The sequence below is a fragment of the Dipodomys ordii genome, unplaced genomic scaffold (genome assembly GCF_000151885.1).
Source record: "Dipodomys ordii isolate 6190 unplaced genomic scaffold, Dord_2.0 Scaffold55, whole genome shotgun sequence".
Classification (NCBI taxonomy): domain Eukaryota; kingdom Metazoa; phylum Chordata; class Mammalia; order Rodentia; family Heteromyidae; genus Dipodomys; species Dipodomys ordii.
The window spans coordinates 3,782,027-3,806,993 of record NW_012267271.1 but is presented as its reverse complement, the minus strand read 5'-3'; the positions used below and the strand labels follow the sequence as shown (position 1 = coordinate 3,806,993).

General features: G+C 45.6%; 1 protein-coding gene across 4 annotated transcripts in view; it reads right to left on the bottom strand.

Annotated features, from left to right (window-relative positions):
* The window catches only part of Garnl3 (GTPase activating Rap/RanGAP domain-like 3), a 114,356-nt gene that overhangs the window by 68,476 nt on the left and 20,913 nt on the right, over positions 1–24,967 (bottom strand). For all 4 annotated transcript variants that reach the window (XR_001175245.1, XM_013021323.1, XM_013021325.1 and 1 more), the window contains one exon: positions 6,823–6,897. Coding sequence is in view for 3 of the 4 variants with exons in the window: in XM_013021323.1 (XP_012876777.1) it covers positions 6,823–6,897 (75 nt within the window). In the remaining variant the exon portion in view is untranslated. The remainder of the gene's footprint in view (positions 1–6,822; positions 6,898–24,967) is intronic.

Genomic DNA, 24,967 nt, shown 5'->3' with positions numbered 1-24,967 from the left:
ACGGTCTTTCCTGCCCGGGCTGGCTTTGAACCGCGATCCTCAGATCTCAGCCTCCTGAGTAGCTAGGATTACAGGCGTGAGCCACCAGCACCCAGCTAAGTAACCATTTTTGTCACATTGATCTCAAATACATTCAAGCAGGGATCCACGCAGTGGAGACACTCAGGCTACAGACAGATCCGTAGCTTTCCACAATCCTGTGGTGTCTGCAGCCTCTTCCACATTCCTGCAGTGTCTGCATTCTCTTCCACAATTGTGCAGTGTCTATAGTCTTCCAGAGCAAGCTCAACACAATGGATGCACTTAACTAATTTTTTGGGGGGAGAGGGCTGGTCCTGAAGCTTGAATTCTGGGCCTAGGTGCTGTCCTTGAGCTTCTTTTTGTTTAATATTAGCACTCTACCACTTGAGACACAGCGCCACTTCTGGCTTTTTGAGTAGTTTATTGGAGATAAGAGTCTCACAGACTTTGCTGCCCAGGCTGGCTTTGAACCATGATCCTCAGATTTCAGCCTTCTAGTACCTAGGATTATAGACACGAGCTACTGGCGCCTGGCCACTTAACTGATTTGAATTCAGCTCCTAGTCGAAGTTGCTAAGGTAACAGTGGCAGAGCTTCTTTAAAAAAGAAACTAAAAATTTCTGAACTATAAGTATAAACCTAGATATAAACTAGCTATAAAAAAGTGAAACTACCTGGGCACTGGTGGTTCCTACCTATAATCCTAGCTACTCAGGAGGCTGAGATCTGAGGATCCAGGTTCAAAGCCAGCCTGGGGAGGAAAGTCCATAAGACCCTTATCTCCAATTAACCACCCGAAAACCGGAAGTGGTGCTGTGGCTCAAATGGTAAAGTGCCCATCTTGAGCTGAAGAGCTGAGGGACAGTGTGGCCAGGCCCAGAGTTCAAACCCCACGACCAACAACAACAACAAAAAAAAAAGTGAAAAATCAAAGTTCTTACCTCTTTCCCCTCCTCTCTGCCCCACTCCCTGTATTTTCCCTTATTTAATATCCCAATGCTTCCAGATTGACTTGGATCATCTCGGATCTCTGCTATGCATTTACAAAGATGTGTTCACATGTCATGTCCACATGCTACCACACATTCAGCACACACACACACACACACACACACAACTACATACACACAATTCATTTTTATAAATGGGACTATAGTATATGTATCTATTAGACAGTACTAAGGTTGGACTTGAGGCCTTGTCCTAGCTAGGTAAGTGCTCTGTATCCTAGACTGGTCTCAGATTATGATCCTTCTATTTGATTCCCACTGTAGCTGAAATAACAGGAATATGTCATCATGGCCAGACTTTTCTGTTGAGATGGGTTCTCACAAACTTTTCTTTTGCCTGGCTGACCTACAGCTTTGATCTTTCCAGTATCAGGTCTTACACAGATGGGATGCCATACCTCCTAGCCCAGCTATTGGTTGACAAAAGAGTCTCCTAACCTTTTTTTTCCTGCCTGGCCTTGAACTGCTATCTTTCTGATTTCTGCCTCATAGATAACTAGGCTTGCAGGCATGAGCTACTGTGCTTAATAACTACATAGGTTCTGTTTTAAATATTTAAACATTTCCACTGACTATAGATTTTAAGATATGTAACTAGTAAAGAAGAGCATAATCTGGAAAGTTCTGGTCCTCCAATTTCTTTCCTGGCCTCTCACTGTCATTTTCTAGAAGTAAATACTGTGAAATTCTAGTTCCTTTTATAAATTTTCTTGCATATGGACGTTTATTTAAAAAATGGAAATAGGATGGTAGCATGCAAATTACCCTGCAATTCTCCTTTATGTCCAGTGCTGTAACTTAAATGTCTTTCTGTGGTGGTATATACACTTTTTTCTTTTCAGTACTAAGGCAGGTACTCTACCACTTGAGCCATTCTATGAGTCCCTCTTCGTGTGTGTGTGTGTGTTTGTATGTGTGTGTGTTGGTTATTTTGAATAGAGTCTTGCTTTATGCCTTTGCCTGTATGGACTTTGATCCCCCTAACCATGTTTCTCCATGCCACTGGAATGACAGGCATGTTCTACCACACTCAGCCATTGGACAAGATGGAGGCCTGTGAACTTATTTGCCTGGGCTGGTCTTGAACTTTGATTCCCCCAATATCTACTTCCTAAGTAGCTATGACTACAGGCATGGGTCACTGGTCTCAGTTCCTCTTCATTCTTTCCAAAAGCTAGACTAAGCAAGCATTCCAGTGTATAGAGGACCCTAATTTATACCATCATTCCTCAACTGATAGAAACTGAGGTTGTTTCCAGTTCTTTGTTCTATTTTAAATATTGCTGTAATACACAGGAAGCAGAACTGCTGGCCAAATGCATTTAATATTTTTAGTTATTGCTAATTGCCCTCCCAAAAGACTGAACAAATTTCCCTATTCCCCAATAGTGTATGAGAAAATCCTCCCTGTGCTAACCAAGAGATCTGTAAAAATCGGGATATTGTCACTTCTGCTCTGCCATGAAACACCATGTGGTAAGGGTATCCCGAGCTCTGTGTAACCCCAGGATCTCCACTACATCAAGATGTGACCTCATGTGAAAATGACAATCACCAGATACAGCCTGGGACTGGGGAGGCAGTGCATGGTAGACTTTGTAATGGAGACTGGGATTTCCAGCAAGGAGGTGGACAGGCCAGCTCTCCAGTAAAGGTGTGCAGCATACCTGAAACTCTGCATTCAGACCTCATTTGAAGGGTTCAGTGTGTGTGAGGGGTATGGCTCAATGGTAACACCTGCCTAGTATGCATGAGCCCCAAGGTTTGACCCCCAACACTGTAAACAAGCCACAAAAGATAAATACAGAAAAGGTTCATCACCTTGATAAACCATCCCAACTTGATCATTATATGAGATATATAGAATCAAAATTTCCATCGTACCCAATAAAGATGCATAATTATTATGTCAGCTAAAAAGAAATAATTTTCCAATCAAAACTCTGTTACACAGTATGCACTTGGGAAGTACCCACTCATTTTTTACAATTATTACCAAAATTGCAGACACTGGACAAGAAACCAGTAGAGAGGGAGTAGCCTACAGAAGGGTTAATATGGGTGACTATTTTTAAATGTTTACAATAAGATAATGAAGAGATTCATCCGCGATCTCACATGTGTGTGAGGGCCAGTAATGAGGATACGACGGATGCTAGAAGGTTTGTCATCTGGCAGAGGTCTCTGCTGACAGTAGGGGCCACAGAGAACAAAAATAGGAATTCTGAGTGGAAAATATAATTAGGCAAGTTCTGTTCAGTGGAAAGAACGTCCTAGCAATTAGATTCTGAAAGGGAGATTTTTTTTTTTTGCCTAGGGATGTGGAATAACAGGAAATATGCATTTGATTTTGAACCCTGGTTCCTGACATAGAGCACCTAGACAAACCCTGTGGCATTTTCCAGGTGGGAAGGGTGACAGGAACCCTTTTGTTCTAAGCAGGTGGCTCTTGGTAGCCTTGGGATGGGGACTGGTTGCTGGAGAACAAGTTGGTCACTAACGCCTGTGACACCTCTGAAGCCCCCTAAGCTAATGCCTGGGGGCTCATGGAATCCTGGCCAGTGGACACTCTGATGAGGACATGGCAGCTGGGAGAGGGTCTGGAGCCCCTCACCAGCCCCTGCCCCTTACCACGCACAGGGCCCCTGATGAATGCTCCTCAGTTACACTATTGATAATAAGCCAGTGATGATGAGTAAAGTGCTTTCCTGAGTACTGTGAGTCCTTCTAGCCAATTATGGAGCTGGAGGAGGGGGTTGTGGTGTAAGAGGGCAGTCTCAAATGCTTAGGTGCACTTTAGCAGGTACATGGAGCAGGAGACACAGCCTGTGTGCAGCTGGGATGCTGAATTATGCACTCAGCAGAAGAGTGAAGCGAGTGGAATACCCTGAGATGATTAGACACCATGGTGTACGTACAGCAGCTCCTCTGTGCTCTGGTGACCACCAGTGGCTTTGCCAGGAATCTGCAGCTCCACCCAGAAGACTGAAGGTCTCAAGCTAAGCATTTAGTTTAAAGGCAGTGGGTGGAGGTGTGGCTCAGTTGGTAGAGCACTAGCCAAAGAATGAAAGCATCAGGTATTGAGTTTGAGTTTCAGTCCTGGACCACCCCTCTATCCCCCTCCCCCCGCCCCACACAAAAGAATAGTTTAAAGGCAGCTAGCAAAAGCAAACTAAAACCCTCTATATCAAAAGGGTTTATAACTCCTTACAGACCTTATATTATTCCTAAAAATTAAAATTTAAGAATATCATATAACTATGAATCTAAGCACATTAAAAAAATCACACTAAGCTGGAAAAAGAGAGGCAGAAGGAGAGAGGGAGAGGAGGAAGAGGTAGGGAAGAGAAGAGGGAGGAGAGGGGGAGGGAGAAGGGAGAGGAAAAAAGGGAGAAGGGTTTAGACGAGAAGAGAGAACCACAGAGTCCCTCAGAGATTGAAATGAGCATTCTCCAGAGAATAAAAGGATTAGACAGACAATGCTAAAAGCAAGCAAGCAAACAAACAAAAAGCTGAAGTCATGTGAAGGGGACAGCAGTGTAAGACGTGACCAAGCCCCTCTGGCTAAGCAGGTAGTGGTTTCTCACTCTCGAAGCCTGGACACAATCAAATCTAAAACAGCTGTGCTTCAAAGCACACATCAAGAAAGGAAAAAAAATCCACAGAAAGGGAGAAAATGTCTGAAAAATCAGGTGTCTCAGAAGAGTCTAATATGTAGACTTACAAAGGTCTTTAAAAAATTCTTGTTGTCAGTACTAGAGTACTCGGAGCCTGTGCTTGTAAAGGACTCATAATTAAAATTAACAGGGCAATTAACCCAATAATGAAGTTGCTTTGCAATTCATTCATGAATTTGAAAGAAAATAGGTTTTTATTTTATTTTTCTGGTGCTGGTCCTGGGGCTTGAATTCGGGACCTGGATGCTATCCCTTAGATTTTTTTGCTCAAGCACTCTACCACTTGAGCTACACAGCTCCATTTCTGGCATTTCTGGTGGTGAATTGGAGATAACAGTCTCACAGACTTTCTTGCCTGGGCTGGCTTTGAACCTTGATCCTCAGATCTCAGCCTCCTGAGTAGCCAGGATGACAGATGTGAGTCACCAGCACCTGGCTTGAAAATTTAAAATTGTTTGATCCTCCCTTTCTTCTTCTTCCTCCTCCTCCTCCTCCTCTTCCTCCTCCTCCTCCTCCTCTTCTTCTTCCTCCCCCCCCATTCTTTGGTAGTACTAGGTATTAAAACAAGCTATGCCCCTAGACCTTTTCATTTTTATTTTGCTTTTGAGGAAGGGTCTTGATAACTTTGCTTTGGACATAAATTCACAATCTTCCTGTTTCTGCTTCTTGAGTAGCTGGGATTACAGATGTGTGCCACCAAATCAGGCTGTTGTATTGAATCTTCTGTTCTACTAATTGCTCTGACCCAGACAAACCAATTTCTTTTCCTTTGTGTGTCAAGTGCCTTTAGGTCTTGTCTCAGACTGGGTAAAAGGCCAGGAGCTTATAACTAAGGACCATCACCATGAGCCTAAGCAGGGTGCTTCAGTTGAGAACTCATGCTTAATGGCTTTGGTGGAAATAGAATTTAAGACAGCATTTGATCCCAGGATCAGTAGGAGCCACGCCTGTCCGCAGAGATGGGTGGAATCAGCACCTTTCCATGTGGTTCCAGCAGCCAGTGCATGGCCCACGGTATCACACTCCAGAGCCGCTCCGACCACAACCCAGCCAGGACCTAAAACCTGTCCTGGTGTGCGGCAGAGCCAGGTGACAACCAAGTGAGCCGTGTTTTGTGACAAAGTATAGGGTGACCCCAGGACCACATGATGGCTCTGTTTATGTCCTTTCCTGCAGACCCAGGTCCCAGTGGGAGCCAGGGCTCTGCTTAGGTGGCTTGGGGGCAGCTGGTGCAGTGTCATCCTGTGCCAAGCTGACGTTCTGCACAACTGGTGGCAGCAGGCCAGTGTCCCAGCGGCCACAGAGCTTAGGTCTCCCAGGAAAGACAGCATGGTGGCTGCTGGCTTTTGGAGCCCTAAAAAAAACCAGGGCTTGATGCTTCTGTGCCTGGCTCAGCAGGGAGGGAGGCAGCCTGCTGTGTATGGTGGGGGTGGGGGTGGGGGTACGGTCCCCTCTCAGGAGCCAGGCCACACGGGGAGAAAGGGCTGCCGTGAGCACGGGGGTGAGTGGGGCAGCTGACAGCATTCTGGTGGAATCAGGGGGCACCTATTCAGGGCCTAGCCCAGATCAGGAATAGCAAGTGGGCTCAGGCCCAAGGGGAAGTTGAGTAATGACTTTTCAAATCCTGTGGCCTTTCAAGTTTAATCTATAGAATTCGCTACTGGAAGTGGTCCGGAGAGCCATGGTGGCAATATGGCAGTGGTTACCATAGCAACAACCATCATTAATTATATCCTCAGAGTGAAGACAAAGTTTATGGTCAGAACTTTTGTGCAGTTCCCTCCTAGACCCTAGACCTGTTCATACGGCAGTGCCCTGCTGAGCAGGCTGGCAAAGTGGAGGGAGGAGTTGGGACCCCAAAAGGTTCTGTGCTGTCAGAACAACTTTGTGTATCTACCTGGTTCTATGACAGATCTTTAAAAGGATTGTATTACCCAATTACCAGCACCTTCCATGCTGGTGTAGTAACACTCCTCTCCTCTTACCTGCAAAGCTCTATTTACCCCTTCCAGAACTCCATTGAGGCAAGTCATCTGTGGTCACAAGGGTTATAAACTGGTTGGTGCTACAGTCCTGTGCTTGGTGATGATCCAGGAACTGGGGAGTACTCTTACCTCATCGGAAGAGCCATTTTCCACTCTGAATCTTCCTGCCCTTTGGATGGCTCCATCTGCATCACTGGAAATAAGCTAGAGAGAGAAGAGTGCTCAGTTAGGTAACTGGGCTGCCATACGCAATGCCCCTTCTGTCTGCTCCTATAACACCAGCCAGTGCTCATCTCCCACCCTCCACCCCGAAGCCAAGTCCTTTTTAGCTCTACCAGCTTACAAAGCTCCCAAAGCTCTTCACAGCCAGTGGGCCCAGGGCCTTAGCTGTCTGGGAAGAAGGCCTACCCAGCCTTCATGAATGGGAAACACCAGCATGGAATCTAAACCTGAAGGTTCTCCACAACTGAAAAACAATAGAGATGCCCCTAGAAAAACAGTCTTAAGACAAACAGCAGCTCATGGATGGCCAAAGCCATGTCTCAAATTCATTCGCCTTTTGGGGAAAGAGTGAGTGTGTGAACTCCAGCCAGCGTCAGAGAAAGCTCTGTGCTTCATTCAATTTTAAACAGTTTCTGAAAGGCCAAAAAAATGTTTCCACAACAGGCAGTCTGAGTGTTGGCAAAGTGACACTGGCAAATGGCTCCATGCTAGGAAGAGGTGACTGGAAGGGAATGGAGGGGATGTCACTTCTAAAATTCCTCACAAGCGACTTGGAAAAATGACCTATTTTTAAAAGAATCATTTAAATTTATACCCACAAGTTGCAGCAAAGATCTGCCAACAATTTCCACATCCCAGATTCATGTGGGAATGAACTTGGCCAGGGATTGCTTCCCGCCACTTGAACTCCAGGAAATCCTTCTATCTGGCCAGCTTAGAGCTCTGCTGTCTCAGTCCCCTTGTGGTGATTTCAGGAGGGTCATCTGTCAGAACCCATTGTTACAGGTACTTTTTGTGCACACTGGGACTTGAACTCAGGGCCTGGACACTTTCCCTGAGCAATTTTGCTCAAGGCTGGCACTCTATGACTTGAACCATGGCTCTACTTCCAGCTTTCTGGTGGTCAGTTGGAGATAAGAGTCTCCTGAAGTTTCCTGCCCTTCCTGGCTTTGAACCATGGTCGTCAGATCTCAGCCTCTTGAGTAGCTAGGATTACAGGTGTAAGACATCAGTGCCTAGCTAAGATCAAGTTTTTAATCCATTTTATCACTTTTATCTTCCACCTGCAAGGTAATGTCTGGCAGTAGATCCTACACTGTTGCTAAACTGAGGGTAGCAGAAGAATTTTGCCTTGTCCAAACAGAGCACTAGTTTTGCCTTTGGCTTCTGGGAGGAAGCTTCAGAGCCCCAGTGGGGAATGTTCTGATGAGCCTGTACTGAGGGACTTTGGGCATACAGCACTGTGACTTACGGTGGGCCTGAGGTCACACTGTGTAGCTGTGCCTGTGGTCAGCTAAGGGCCAGGATGGGAGTGGCCACTATGTCCAGTTGCCCTGGCTCCCATGACTTAGTGCCACTCTGATTGAAGTGTTTCAGTGCACACTGTCACACGTCATTGCTGGGGAAGCCAACACTGCCCAGGACTCCACAAGACAGGCTACCTGCGGGCCCTGCACTCTGCCCCAGGCTCTGACTTTGTGTCCTTTGGCTGTCACAAGCCATAAGTGAGCTCAACAGCTCCGGCATGTCCTGTAAGTCTTTCTAGTAAATTATCAAAGCTGAGGGCAACGTGGAGGCAGAAACTGCAGCTGGCGATCTCATAGGTTGCTCTATAACTTTACAGAGTCCAGTTCTCTCTCTCTCTCTCTCTCTCTCTCTCTCTGTGTGTGTGTGTGTGTGTGTCTGTAATGGGGTTTCAACTCAGGACCCTGTGCTCTCACTTGGCTTTTTAACTAGCTACTGGCACTCTACTACTGGAGCCCACCTCCAGTTCAGGCTTTTTGCTGGTTAACTGGAGATAAAAGTCTCTCAGATTTGTCCATCTAGGTAAACTTTGAATGGTGATCCTCAGATCTCAGTAGAGGCCAATTCTTAAGTAGAAGCCAGATACATTTAGGCCTCCAGGGTCAAGGTTGTCATTCTCGGAGGGCAGTGAAGACATGTCAGTCAAGGTCTTCCTTGCTGCTGCACACCTGCCCCCACATTACAGTGGAGGGGCAGCAGAGGATCTGGGTGTGATGCTGTGGTCACTGTAGGGTGCTGCACTGGGCCTACAACCAGTTCATACTGTCTCACAGGAGAATCAAAGGGAGAGGAAGGACACAACCTTTACTCGTCACTTCTGAAGTACAGGGTGGCTGGACTGTAGCTGATAGCCAGTCACAGATTCACTCATTTGTCTACATAACAAATACAAACCAAGTGTCAACCTCTATACTGCAGGGCACAGGCTCAGTCAATACTGCCCTTTTCCTCTGCTGAGATGAGAAGCGGCACATTGCTTGCGGAATGATTTTAAATCATTGAATGATTTGATGGCTAGAAGTTTAGCTCCTTCTGCACTCAGGATTGTGAGACTGATAGACAAGTAACTCAAGACTCTGCCTGGTGTGTTTACCGTCTCTCTCACCACCCCCATGACCATCCTCGTCCACCACCTCTCCCTGTGGCACCTCCTAAGTGGCCTCCATGTGCTCACCCTCAGACTGCAACAGACTGCAATCCCACCCCTGCAGCACCACCTCTTTCCACCAGGGGGCGTGCCACATGGCGTCTCAGCTGGAAGCCCCTCTCTGGTTGGCTTTCCCTCAAGAACCCACTCCTCCTCCTTCAGACACACCCAAGGCCCCACTGCTCCAGGATGCCTCCCTTGACCTCTCAGCCTGGGCAAAGAGCCCCTTGTAAGTCCTCAAGCACTCAGCAGGGCTGTGGTTTCTACTGCTTCACTCACTTGATTTGCAGTTGCCTCCTCTCACTCCCTCTGTTCCCCTGTGGCACCTAGCACCCCAGAGCCCCTGATGTAGCTCAGTCAGACATGGTGCAAGGTCCTGTTGAAAATGACCAAAGCAGTAGAAAAATGAGGCTAAGGCCTAGAAACCAGGGTGCGCTCATTCCTCAGTGCTCAGTCTGTCATATAGGGAAACCAAGGTGCAGGAAGGGTCACATAGCCTGACTCAGCCCGGAGGGGTGGGTGTGAGGACAAGGACTTGCTTGCAAGTGGACCAAAGTACCACCCAGCAGCTGACAGAACTGATGCAAGGCAGAGCAGCGCCCCAGTGACCCAAGGGAAGAAAGATCCATGCTGCAGGAAGTTTCCCCAATGCCGGCGCTGTCTTCTCTGGGTCTCTTTCAAACCTCCAACTTGGCCAATCAGAACCGCAGAAAATCAACTTTCTGCGTTTTAATGCAGGGAGATTTGATTCGGGAATGACTCTGTCTCTATCCGAACCCGGCTAAGCAGCCACAGCACAGCTCAGAAGCCCAGCCCAGTCTCTCATGCTGTCATCAGAGACACATGGATGACACGGTGGGAATGGAGCCAGGTTCCCTGGGTTCTCCTGAGCTTTTCCCCTCCACAGGCCAGAACGCCAGGGACAGCGAGGTTCCCCGAACCCACACTGTGCTGAGTGTGGGAGGCAGAGCCGCCCCTGTTCACGACTGCTAGCTGGACTTGAGAGGAAAGCAAATGTGGGACTTTTCACTGTGTTGTAAGTTCTAAGCCAAAGAACATAGTCTGAGATGGGGGTGCGGGCGAGCCACTGGTCCTGTGACATGCTCAGAGCTGAAAATGTGGAAACAGCCCTCAAGTATCAGAACAAAAAACACGGTGAGGGAAGAATAAAATCATCAAGTAAAACTCAGAGACATCAAAGAAAAAATATTTTATAACATGTAACTAAAATAAAAACCAGGAAGTGGCGCTATGGCTCAAGTGGTTAGCCTTGAGCTGAAGAGTTCAGGGACAGCACCCAGGCCCACAGGTAAGCCCCATGACCAAGAAAAATAAAAATAAAATACAACTATTGCTAAGTAGGAGTCTATAAAATTATAATTATGGTGGGGACTTTTGGTATATCCTCTGATAGGTCAAGGCAAAAACTAATAAGGAAACTGAGGAATCAAATCATAAAATTAAACAGGCATGATTTAATAGCTACACCTTGAACATATATGCAATCACGCCATCCACCCATCCAGGTACAATGAATACAAGGTCTCACTTGCAACCCAGGTTGGCCTCAAACTCGGGACTTTGCCTCAGCTTCCTAAATGCTGAGGTTACAGGTGTACTTCTCCATACTGATGAACATTCAACTCTGAAAATACTTATTAAACTTTAAGTGCTTATCTAACATTGAACAGAAATCATGAAAATTCAAAAACTGGAAAAAATTCCCCAAAACTCCATAAAAAGTATACAGATCATGCTTTAGTATAATGCAACTGAATGAGAAAGGCAAAAGGGTAAAACAACTGGAGATTCAAAAGTACAAGTTTCCAGCCAGGAGCTGGTGGCTCATACCTGTAATCCTAGCTACTCAGGAGGCTGAGATCTGAGGATCATGGTTCAAAGCCAGCCCAAGTGGTAAAGTCTGTAAGACTCTTTTTTTTTTTTTTTTGGTCAGTCATGAGACTTGAACTCTGGGCTTGGGTGCTGTCCCTGCGCTCCTCAGCTCAAGGCGAGCACTCTACTGCTTGAGCCACAGCACCACTTCCAGTTTTCTAGCGGTTTATTGGAGATAAGAGTCTCACAGACTTTCCTGCCAGGACTGGCTTTGAACTGTGATCCTCAGATCTCAGCCTCCTGAGTAGCTAGGATTACAGGTGTGAACCACTGGCGCCCGGCTATGAGACTCTTTTCTCCAATTAACCACCAAAAAGCTGGCAGTAGAGCTGTGGTTCAAGGAGTAGAGCACAAAAGCTCAGGGACAGTGCCCAGGCCCAGAGTTCAAGTCCCAGGACCAGCATGTACACACACACACACACACACGCACACACACACACACACACACACACACACACACTACAGATAATACACATGAGCCAAACAGGATTAGTAACTAGACATTCTTCAAATACTCACAACAATGAGGACAAAGACTATACTTTCAGGGATCATTTCTATAGTTTGTTACAACAATGAGGACAATACATCGCAAAACATGCTCCAGATGTGTAAGAAAAAATATTCACACACAACATATATAACCATATTTACATATATAAATATACCCACACATATATTGGTGGTACTGAGTTTGAACTTAGGGCCTTGCACTTGCTAAGTAGATAGATGTCTACCACTTGAGCCATGTCTCCAGCCTTTTTTCTTTAGTTAGTTTTCAGATAGATGTTGAAGTTTTGCTTGGGACTGGCCTGTGACATTGATCCTCTTACCTATACTTTCCCCACAGCTAGAATGATAGAAGTATGTCACCATGTTCAGCTTTTTTTGTTGTTGTTGTTGTTGAGATGGGGGGTCTCACTTGGCTGGCCTCTGTTATCCTCTGATCTCTGCCTCCCAAGTAGCATGGGTTAAAGGCATGAGCAGCCATACTAGCAATATTCTTAAATGCTTTTATAACTAAACGAATGAGGGATAAAACCAGAAAATCAAGCATAAATTTCTGGAGGATTAAAAAAAAAAAGGAAACATGAACTATACCTGTGACAGGCAGAGATTGGGATCTATAGAAGAACAGAAATGAAAAAGAACAGAATTGACAGGCATCTGAGAAATCTCAGGCAAATCAATACTATTTAAAACCACGTACCAGCTGGGCATGACAGTAAACACCAGCCTTGGGCCACACAGTAAGATCCTGCCTAAAAAAAAAAAAAAAAAAAAAAAAGCAGCCAGACTCACACCTGTAATCCTAGCTACTCAGGAGGCTGAGATCTGAGGATCGTGGTTTGAAGCCAGCCTGGGCAGGAAAGTCCATGAAACTCTTATCTATAATGAACCACCATAAATCTGGAAGTGGTGCTGTGGCTCAAAGTGGTCAAGTGCTAGCCTTGAGTGGAAAAAGTTCAAGGACAGCACCCAGGTCCTGAGTTTAAGCCCCACCACGGAGGTGGGGTCAGGGGAGAGGGAAGGAATATATCCCTCTCCCATTCTTCATTTGCACCAGTTCCTTTTCAAACACCCAGCACATGACTGCTACTCTAGAGAGCCAAGTACAAACACTGAATATGGACCTGTCCAGCTAACAGGACTGGACATGCGGGGTGTCCATGCAACTCTGAGCAAATTGCATTGTTATTTATTTCTTAAATGAACCAAATGGTGGAGATTTGTGTGATCTGCTATCCTGCACAGAAGCTCTGGCCCATCTCATCAACTCTATATTTGAGTCATGTGATACTGAACTGTGCTCAATGTGTTTCCTGAAGTAAAACTTCAGGAAAAAGTAATATCTAAATAATAATAACCATCTGTAGAATAAAAATAACAAAATAAAACAGGACTGGATATGGTGGCTTAAATAGTGAAAGGATCACTATTTAAACTATTCATATTTAGAAAGTGATCCTTTCACTATTTAAACTTAGCTTGTCCAAATAATTATTGAGATCCCCCTATCTTAATAAATAAATCAGGTGTGGTGGCACATGCTTGTAATTCCAGTTATACAGGAAGTGTAGGCAGAAGAACCATGGTCTGAGGCCAGCCCTGGGCAAAAAGCTTGAGATTATCTGAAAAACAACTAAGGCATTTAAAAAGGGCTTTGGAGGTAGTCAAGTGGGAGAGGGCATTGCCTAGCAAGCAATTTAATTTATACTACTGCCAAAAATAAACATTAAAAACCCAGGATCCTACAAGCATTATTAACTAGTTATAAGTAAAAATGTCATTAGTTTCATGTTAAAGACAATTAAATGACAATCTTTCTGAAATTAAAATACATACATGGGGTTTTGTTGTTGTTTTTAAATAGAACTTTGCCTTCCCTCTCTTGTTTACTTGGGCTGGTGGAGTTCTCATCCCACCGGGGAGGGCACAGCTCCCTGATTTCTCTTTAGCAGAAGCTTGGCCTTGAATTCAAGTGTAGAAATCACAGGAACAATTCTTTTTTTTTTTTTTGTCAGTTGTGGGGCTTGAACTCTGGGACTGGGCACTGTCCCTCAGCTCTTCAGCTCAAGGCTAGCGCTCTACCACTTGAGCCACAGTGCCACTTCTGACTGTTTCTGCTTATGTGGTGCTGAGGAATCAAACCCAGGGCCTCATGCATGCAAGGCAAGTGCTCTACCCCTGAGCCACCTTCCCAGCCCAATCCTTATTTAAAAAAAAATTTTTTTTTGCTGTTCCTGGGGCTTGAACTCAGGGCCTGGGCACTGTCCCTGAGCTTCTTTGTGCTTTAGGCTAGCACTCTACTATTTGAGCCACAGCACCACTTCCAGATTTTTTGAGTAGTTTATTGGAGATGAGAGTGTCATGAGGACTTTTCTGCCCAGTGATCATCAGATCTCAGCCTCCTGAGCAATTAGGATTACAAGTATGAGCCACCTGTGCTTCTCAGGAACAATCCTTTTATTAGTAAAGAAATTCTGTAAAGTTATGTAAATGAGATCTCAAACAGTGTCCTCCCACAGTCCCTTCTCTCACATTTTAGGGCCTGGCTGATCAGGTTCAACCTCAGTTGCACATTTCCTAGCTTTGTAGCCCTGAGAAAATTACTTGATCTTTCCTTTATACCTGTTGATTTCTTTTATCTCTGAAATGGGGACGACAGGAGGTGGAGGACGGAGCTTGAAGGGCTAGGGTGTGGCTCAAGTGGTGGAACTCTTGCCTGGCAAGAGTTCTGTGCCTAGACCTCAGTTCTCCCCAACCCCTACCTGAAAAGACAGTGGGAAAGGCCCATGGAGAGGGTCTTTTTAGCTGAAACCACAAAAGGTGTCACAGAGAAGGTAGGCTCCTGCTCTGCCACAGACTTACAGTAAAGCCAAGGAAGCTGGAGAGCTGAAGATGAAATACCTGAGAAAGAAGCTTCCTAAGGGGTGCGTGGAAAAGCCACAGGCCATCCCTGGGCATGCTGGCAGACCACAGAGGGTAGGGATGCGAGTGGCTGGATGGTGAGAAATGCTGGCAGCTCACTTGTATGTACAGAGTTCAAATTAGTGTCCTTGTCACGGGGATCAGAGGCCCCAAAGGTACGAGCCCAAAGCCCTGGAGGGCCACTCAGCTGCTCTGCCTCATGGTGCCTGTTAGGCTCAACAAGTCTTCAGTTAGTATGCCTGGGGTTAGAGGACCACTTATTGCATGGAACTCCTGAATCTACAGCAGGGGTACTAAGTAATCTCCCACTCCAAGTGCCTTGACAGATAGCACTCTGCTGGGCACCGTGGTGAAAATGGCGCCTTTGTGCTGTTGAGAAGAAAGTAATGCTGTAGCCCTTCAACTTAAGTCTCTCTACCAGGCAGATGAAGAAAAAGACTACCTTCCCTTGTGGTTGTGGATGACCCTGGGGTTTGAACTCAGGGCCTCTCTACCACTTGAACCACACCCTCAGCCCTTGTTGCTTGAGTTATTTTTCAAATAGGATCTCGTATTTACTCTCAGGTCAGCCTGGACTGCAATCCTGCTTAATCTTCTCCTGTCACTGGGATGACAGGTGCATGCCACCATAGCCTGCTCTTATAGGATGAGATGGAATCTTGCCAACTTTTTGCACAGGCTGGTCTGGAACTGTGATCCTCCCAATCTCTTCCTCCCGAGTAGCTGGGATCACATGTGTGGCCTCTGAGCCTGGGCAGGAGCAGCGATGTTGCAGAAGGTAGGGATGCTAGTGGAGGAAAGACCAGATTGAGAGGGCCTCTCAGAAGGATGAACTACTACATCTATGGATCTGCTTTATAATCTTGCAGTAACTACTCTCAAATTAAGAAGGAAGGAAGGAAGAGGGCGGGAACGAGGCTCCATCGGGCACACATGTACAAAATGCCACAGGTAGGAGAGAGACAGGCAGAGTCCTGGCAGCAGTGTCCTAGAGAGAGCAGCTATATCAAATGCCACACCGGAGCGGGGCTGGGGCTGGAGGGGATTTGGGCTTTGCAAAGTTGCCATCTTGCTCTCTGACCTAGAGAGCTGGCATTTTCTCAAGCTAATAGAAAGAGCAAAGCAAACACAGCTTCACAATCCCCCTCCTTCCAACCAGACCACCCCCATGGCCCCTAAAGCCCGACGAGCCACTGGTTCAGAGCAGCAGACGGCAAGCACAGAAGGCCTATCTCACTCCAGCAGAGCTTTACAAGGCAAGCAGTGAGTCCACACCGGAAATGGATCAGAAAGCTCTGCTCAATCACCCGCCGTGCAGCTGTGGAGCTTGGAGCAGCTGTGGCCCCAAGGGGACAGCGATAGCCCAGGCCAGGTGCATGCTCTGAATGCAGAGTACAGGCTCTGAAGAGCTGTTTGGATTAGCTTGAAGATTTCCTAAGAAGGGGGAAGACCTTCCAACATAGAGACTATAACAGTGCTAGGCAGGACCCTGAAAATTTAAAAAAGGAAGCTTTTTTTCTTCTTTTGAGACAAGGTTTCACTGTGTAGCCCAGGCTAGCTTCAAACTTATGATCCTCCTGCCTCTGCCTCCTGCTGGAATTACAGGTATGTACACCCACGCCTGGCTTTCAACTATTCTTTTAACATTTTCTATCAGGGATTCTAGATTTTCACACAGAGTGAAACTGAAAGAGGATACTCAGGAGAGAACACAAAGGCACCATGCCTAAGTGCCTCTTCCTATTTATATAAAATAATATACATATTGAAATGAACTCCAAGAGATGGCAAAGAAGACTTCTCCTTTTCTTCTTTCTTTGTTTTTTGATGGTTCAGATAGCCTCTTCTTCCGTCCCCCTCTCCCCTTCCCCCTCCACATCTTCAGAAGGGTTGGAAGGCAGCCCCAGAACTCAAGGAAAAAAGGGTGAGAAAGTGCAGCTGTGTTGCTCACTGGACACAGAAGAAAGTGAACTATATAACTTGTGGGTGGAGATGGGAGAGAGGGACTGGGGCAGAGTGAGGGAGCAGAAGACACTGAACGAAAGAAAGGTAATGAACTCATTACCTGACTCATAGTTGCCATCCCTCTGTACATCACCTCTACAATAGCAATAAAATAAATTAATAATAAAATTTTCTGTCAGTATAGGGGTCTGAACGCAAGAGATTCATGCTTGCTAGGCAGGCACTCTACCACTTGAGTCATGCCTCCAGTCCTTTATGCTCTGGCTTTTTTTTTCTTGAGCTGAATTCAAGTTACTGGGGCTTGAACTCAAGGCCCTGGGGTTGATCAGTGCACTTCATGGTCAACACAAAATATGATGGGAACCATGGAGAGATGCAAAGTATTCTAAAGTGTGAAAGATGACTTGCCCATAGGTGGCGTAGGAAAGGCTATGGCAGAGATAAGACCCAGCAGAAGTCAGGACAGAGAGCATTCTGGAAGGATGGGAAGTGTGAGGAGGCTCCAGAGAGCAGGTAACAGTAGGTGTAAAGGCCTATTTGCTGAATTCTAGGTCCCATGTCCCATGAGCTAAAGCCCAACAGCAGGTTGATCAAAACCATGGAAGGCTGAGAAGTACCTACCTGCTTGATGCCCTAGAAGAGAGGTGCTGCAGTCTGATGCTGTAGCTTGTGTGTTTGCTTAAAAGCATGAGAACTGCATGTGAGGGAATGTATTCTTCACAGCATTAAAGAAATCAAAGCCTCAGAATCCAGTTAATTACAGCTGAGGATACAAAAAAAATCAAAAACCAAGAAACACAACCAAACAAACCAGATATAATCCTATCAAGAAGTGGCTGAATGGAATCTTTGAGATGTCAAGGAGAACCGGAGAAAATGCCAAGAGCTCACCGAAGGAGGAAACAAACAAATGTTACACAGATAGAGGAGTGCATGCAGGTACTTAGCCTTTCTTCTCAAGAGACCCTTTTCTTCTGTTCTTACCCTTTTTCTTCAAGATACCAATTAAGAAAGGAAATAAAAGTCATTTCTGCAACAGAATCTGGTTTGAAAATGCTGTGCCTAGCCCACTCCACACACAGCAATGCAGAATGTGGTTTTTAATCCATTGCTCAAGTGATTTTTTTTTCTTTTTTAGGCATGGTTAAGGTTTGATGGGAACTGAAGCTGCCTGTAACAATGGCAAATCATGGGATTTAAAGTGAACACAATCTACCGGGGATAAAGTAGGAGGGCCAGCCTAGCCTCTCGACAGCTGTGTGGACAAACGAACTTCTCTGAATCTCAATTATTTCCCTTGTGCAAAAGGGAAGGGGACAGGAGTCACCTCTGTCTAGGTGGTTGTGAAACTGCAACGAGAGCACATATACAAACCACTCAAGATAGTCTGGGATTGACCAAGGACTTGGTGTGGCTGAAGAGCCCGGGGCCACCCATGTTGTTTAGAGTACAGGGCCCACAGGATTTGCTGGGAGACTGCACATGGCCACGAGCGATTTTCTGGTTACTGGAATTTGCAGCTCAACAGAAGGTAAAGCCATCAGGCCACTCAGTGCTTGGCCTGGGGAAAGGGGTGATGGAGAGTTCAGTTTGGGACATGGTGAGTTCCAGTTGCCCATGGGTGACCCCAGGAGGCATGCGCTGTAGGTGTCTGGGGAAGGAGTCCACCGACAGACATCTGCAGACAGAAAGCCAGTAGTGTCTCTCGATGTGAGACTTGCTGATTTAAACATAGACAGTGAGAACAGAGTTAAAAGAGAACCCCAAGAAGTAGGCCAAAGACAAGAGATGTGGGGGCGGGGGGAAGGGGGAAATCCACAGGAGGGTAACAGGAGGGTGGAGAAGGTTTTCCCAGGCCCAGTGCAGCAGATTGGCTGAGAAAACCAAAGATGGAGTGGTGCCAACAGGATTTGGTAGCGAGGTGGTCTTTGGTGACCCTAGCAAGGACCCTAACAAGAGGAGTGTGGGAACAGGAAGGTGTCCAAAGAGGAAAGTCAGAGAGGAGTTGTGAAACAGATGCGAGACTCAAAAGAGAATTTAAGAGAATGGCTGAAATATTTTCCCAAGTAATTAAAAAGCCTGCACATCTATTAAGCAAGCGCAGTTTGGGATGCTGTTTTAAAAGACTGCAACACTGCGATAACAGCAATAGGCCAATTAAAAAGCCGAGGGCGAAAAGCACAGAATCCTTTTCTTACACAGAAAGGAACTCAAAATAACTGCTTTAATTAAATGGGTAAAATAATTCAATATAAAATATTACTCATGGCTCAGCAGTAGCAGGGGCGTGGGTCTGTGGGCCCCCTCTGGGATGTCACTCATGCTAGACGACACTGGAATTTTTTTTCTTTTTTGTATTTTTCACTAAATTTGCTCAGTGGTTAGAAAGTGTTCCAATGTCAGATATCCACCCCTCCCTTCTTTTATCTGCAGTCCAGGGTTTGAACTTAGGGCTTTGCACTCCCTAGGCAGGTACTCTACTGTGTGAGCTATGTCTCTAGCCCTTTTTGGATTGGTTATTTTTGAGATAGGGCCTCAATTTTTTTTTGCCAGGGCTGGCTTGGGCCTGGATCCTCCTATTTACACTTCCCAATAGAGTTGGAGGCTTTGCACACTTTTGTCCTAGACTGACCTAAAAAAATGCAGCACCCCTAAACTCTGCCTCCTGACTAGTGACTGGATTACAGGCATGAGCTGCTACACTGGGCAGATGCTTCCTTCTCTAATGAAGAAGGTAAAAAGCTAGTCCAACTGTGGAGAGGATGTGTGTCCTGAGATGGAAGGAAGTAGGAAAGAAAGGTCTCAGGGAGACTCCCAGATACTCCTGGACCCACAGCCCCCGGGCAACACTGTCCCAAGTTGCCTGCTGTTCGCCAGTTAATAAGTTCAAAGGGCTATGCTTCTGAGGGCCTATAAAAAGAGCGCTTAATGTTCAGAGCCTGTCTGGTGAGAGGCTGGCAGCAAGATAAGTTCCTTTTCATCTTCAACAGCGCCAGAAGTAGAAGAGTGGGTTTCACACTGCGTGCTTGTGGCACACAGTCAAATTCTCTAAACCCAGAAGATAACACAGGGCTTTTCTAAAAGTAACTTTCAGAAAACTGAAAACATTTTATTGGTTTTGTGGTAGGACTGGGTTGAACTCAGGGCCTTTTGTCTGCCGGGCAAGCACAGTACCACTGAGCCATGCCTCCCTTTGGAAAACGCTTCCACTTACATTACTGATTACTTAGTACAACGTTATATATATATTTTACTTTTCCCAGCCTTAATTTTTCTGTGCCAGTAGCAAGGCTTGAACTCAGGACCTCTCACTCTCCCTTGCTTCCTTGCTCACAGCTGACACTCTACCATTTGGGCCATGCCTCCAGTCAGGCATTTTGCTGGTCAATTGTAGATGGACTCTCTTGGACTTTGTTGCTTAAGCTGGCTTCAAACTGTGATCCTCAAATCCCTGAGTCCTGAGTAGCCAGGACTGCAGACATGAGCCAGTAGTGCTTAATTTTCTCCTTTATTTTTTGTTTATTTTATTATTATTTGTATATTTATTTTTTTATTTATTCCATGGCAAGGAATTTCATCATGATCTTGTCATACGTGTATATAATGTCAGAGTCAAGGCAGGTGCTTGGTGGATGTGGCCTGGGGCACTAAAATGCACCAGGCCCAGGCTTTAATCAAACAGGAACCAAGGAAGAACCTATGTTTAGAGACCTGTGAGAATTTTGCCTCCTGAGGATATAAGAGAACACAATTCAGGGAGGAAACCATTCTACTCCATTTCCTGTGCAGAAGAATTAGGAATAAACCATGTGTTTATAGTTTGTATATCTAGTGATGAGAAAGAAATGTTTGGCACTGTCACAATTTCATCATGGTTTTACAGTAGAGTGGGACACCATATTCCATCAGGTAAAGAAAGACCACTAGAGTCAAAGGACAAAGATCCCAGGATACCTCAGGCTGCCAGCACAAGGTGTGGAAGCCAGAGACCATGGGTTGGCTGAGGTAGCTGCAGAAGCATGGAGTGGCCCGGAGGTGCGGACAACGTGGGCCTAGGCAGGAAGGAGCAGGAGCAGGCCTGACCCACGGGAGGCAGGAAATGGACACTAGTGTCTCTAGCTTCAAGACCAGAGAGCACAGAGGTGGCTCCTCCTGAGGATGAACTGGAGAAGAACTGGATGTGTGTGGCCTTCTCATGCTGTCTGCACTTAGCTGGTACATTTTGGTATAGTTTTGTATTCCAGCTGCCTGTGTCATTGAGACAGAGTTCAGTGTTCTAGCTGATTACCAAATGGCTGGTCAAGTGGTAGCAATTTTTTTTTAATGTTCCTAGGAAAATGGGTTGTAAAGTCACACTGCAGGGAAAACTAGAGTGTGGTAGGTGGGGGGGGGGGCGGCCAGGGGAGGAAAAGTAAAAACTATTCTATAAACCAGATAATTGTCAATGGGGAACAGAAGGGCTGATTGCAGAAGTATTTTTTAAATGCTCTGCCTTATGTCTTTAAAAGGCTTTAAGTGAGATTACTGAATACATCTTACTCAAAGGATAACATAAGATTCAGAGCACATTCAGAACAAGGGAAGACCAGGTGTGGGTAAATAAACTATAAATAAGAATCGGATGAGGACTCATTCTATGAAGGCTGTTAGAGACAAGCCATAAATAAGACTTCGGAGCTTCCTAGAAGACACTGCAAAGAGGAAAATACCCTTTCATTTACAGGTTCCCCCCTGCTTAGCAGGCTAACAACAAACCAGCTTCTCAGGAGATGAGTGACATTTTTCGGTCCTGGGAAGTGTTTCGCCTAGGCCCCTGAACGGAGACACTGTGTGGCAGGCAGAGTGAGGAAAGTGCCCAGCAGCATTCTGAACAGACCCGCATATGGATGCAAGCAAGGTCCATCTGGCTGTTTTCCACACTGTCCATCAAACAACTTACAGGCACAAGGCCAAGCCCCAAATCAAGAAATGCAAATCTGAGAGAGGCCAGGAAAGGTAAAGGGCCAAGTGTATTTGTAGGTGCCATATACTCTGGCTTGATGTGGGAGCTGAATTTAGACTATTTAAGGCATGAATATCTCTCTGGATAATTAATTATTATGCACATGCTTCTTAAAACCTTTGAGTCTTGGCCAAAAAAAACAGTTTGAAATGATACGTTTGAGTAAAAAATGAAAAGCAGAGTTACTTCATGGTGTTGAATAGGGCAGCTGTGTTTATTCTTGACCAACCAACTTTTCTGAGAGACCCCTGCAAACAGCAAGAAGGGCTCGCAGGCTGAGAACATGGGTGCAGGGCTCATGGAAGCAGACAGGCCTGGGCTTGTATGTCACCTCTGCAACTTGCTAGCTGTGAGACCTCTGGAAATCATGGATAAACGGGAATCCACTCGCTATCCACAAATGTCTTCTGAGTACCCACAAGGTGATACATAGCCAGGTAATACCTACCTTACCTGGCTGCTTGTGAGGATTAAAGAAGTACCGCACCTCACATATTCAGCACTGTGGTAGGCCCCTGTGGTGCGTGGCTGGCACTCAATAAATGTTAAAACCCATCATAATAATAACAAAACAATAACTATAACAAAAGACTTCGAGTTCTATTCTAATGCATAAGTCATTTTATGACTAGTCTCCCCTTCCTACTCACAGAAAATGGCTGCAATCATCACAATAATAATCTTTAGCCTGAGAAAATTTCAAAGTGAGTAAGGCCATCACCCACAAAGGCAGGGAAAAAAAATCAAAGAAGTCCCAGTGTGGGTCCCATTGTGTTAAGCTGTGGCTGAAAACACCTGGACAAACCCTGTTTTGAGGCTCCAAGTGCAGTGACCTGCTCTGTAAGACACAGCCAGCTATACTGGAGAGTATATGCCCAAATCAGAAGTTTATTTGTAGAGTGTTGAATTATTGATGTTTTGATGTTCCTGAGGGAAACAGACTGGTGCCTTTTCTAATCTTTCAATTTGGGAATGCCATACAGAATATGATTTCACCCATAAAATGCCCATGAAAACAAAAAGTCTCCTCAACAAACAGAAAAGAAAAAAAACTGCCCTGGACTAGCAGGGATGCTGGTCCAGCAGCTAAGATACTCATTAGCAAATGATTGTCTTTCTGCACACCAGTCTCCTGGGTATAATTCACATTTGAGCCCCCACAAAAATACAAATTACTACATAGAAAACCTTGAGAGTCCTCAGTCAAAACCTCAGATGTTAGAATCTGTCGATGCCAGGCCAGTTCACAGCTAACTGCTTGGATGGCCATTCGATAGCACAAAGCCAGACGCCTTTTGAAGCAGCTCTGAGTTTCTGACACCCCTCCACCCCCATCTTCCTTTAGTACTTCTTTGCTATACAGCCTGGAGGGATGCATGCAGCTCACCCAAGGCGAGTCTGTTTGGTCAAGACACAAGTGTACAAAGGAACAGACAACATTTTATCCTGTTTTATCCTGATCTGAAATCATTTCCCAGAAGCACGGAAGTGGGGGTGGCACGGGAGGGTGTTGCATGAGACTTGGCGGCCTGGTTGGGCAGGGGGAGGGGGAGAGGTCTACATTGTACCCATCCTGTTTATCATGTATACCACATCACTTTCCTATCAGCCGAGTCAAAGGCCAAGAAAGGATCAATAAAAGCTACAAACAATCTCATGCTTTTCCTGACAGGTTTCGATATGAAGCAATGAAGAACGGCTGATAGTGTGATAGCTGTGCCTTGCTTGGAAAGCTGCCATCAGAGACTGGACTTACAATTTATCAGGAAGAAAAATGGCATATGTTTTAGGTGGAACATACCGCAAGCTAATGAGTCTAACTGTGCTGGGGGTGGGGATTCACAGAGGCTTGTTTTCCCTTCCTTTATTTATTTTTCATGGGGTAGACTGCTCTCTAATTTTAATCAAACCGGATCACACATTCATTCAATCAATATTTGCTAAGTAACTAAAGCTAAGCATTGTGCTTGGTACCAGGAACTCAATGCCTACAAAGAGCCATGATTCCTATTTTAGGGAGCTTATTATCTGTATCTGCACTTAAGGGATTAATAAAAGTACCAGGGGTTAGAGTCTACTGGTACAGAAAGAAATTTTCATGAAGTGCTTTCAAACAGTCTGCTATATGAAGGAACGTGACAGACCCATTGGGGAGTTCATACCAGTTTCTGCCCTCATTAAACTTTTCTCTACATCCTCTTCAGAGAAAATCTGCCTCCCCTGAAAACTCTGTTGAAAGGATGCTTCTAGAAAGCCAGGTTTATACCACATGGCTCCACTATCTTGAGTACCACTGTCTGAATGAGGGATTCCTACCTGTACTAACAGGAACCAACCTGCACTATTCCATTTGGAATCGGAAACTGGGGTTAAAGATAAAGAGCTGGTGATAGGAAGCAGAGCTGAAGACTGCAGGGAGGGAGAGCTGGAAAGCAGCTGAGTAATGAAAAAGATTCTGAGAACTTAGTATAGCCAGGCTCTGTACCAGACCTAGAAATACAACAATGAACAAGGCAGATGTGAATCCTGCCCTCATCTCTAAAGGACAAGCAGTAAGTAAATAAATAAATGAAAGTGTACACAGCCTGATGAGCAGTGCTGAGGAGGTAAGCAGGACCATGAGTCAGAGAGCCTCCGGAACGAACCACTGTGGATCGGGTGGTCGGGGAAGGCCTCCTGGACCAGGTGACATTTAAGCTGAAAACAGCCTTTCACTGGGGAAGCTGACTCCTAGGAGCAGCTCTGGAAAGAATAAAAGTTGTACAGCAAAGAGCTCAGCATGTCTAGAGACCAGAAGTTGAAGCCTGGTGACTGAGTGGAGGAAGAAGAAGAAGAGCAAGGTGGAGCATACAATCACACAGATCCTTGGTGTATAGTTTGGCTTGAAGTACAAGGGGCAATCAAGGGAGGATTTCAGGAAAGAAATTATATTGTAGCTACTTAGGAGGCAGAGATTAGGAGGATGATAGTTCCAGGCTGGTCCAGGCAAAAAGTTAGCAAGATCTCATCTGAACAAATACATTGAGGCTAGGGATGTGGCTCAAGGGGTAGAGCACCTGCTTGGCAAGCATAAGGTCTTGAATTCAAACCCACATACTGCCAAGAAAGGAAGGAAGAAAAGATAGAAAGGGAGGGAGGGAGGGAGGCAGGTTGGTTGTGTTGCCAACATTTTAGACTATCCAGCTACCACAATAGAGACATACAGACCTCTGAGATGGAAGAGAAAGCCCAAAATTAATCCTTGTGTGTATGGCCAATTGTTTTCAAGGAAGGTGATGTGATCATTCAATGGGGAAGGAATAGTTTTT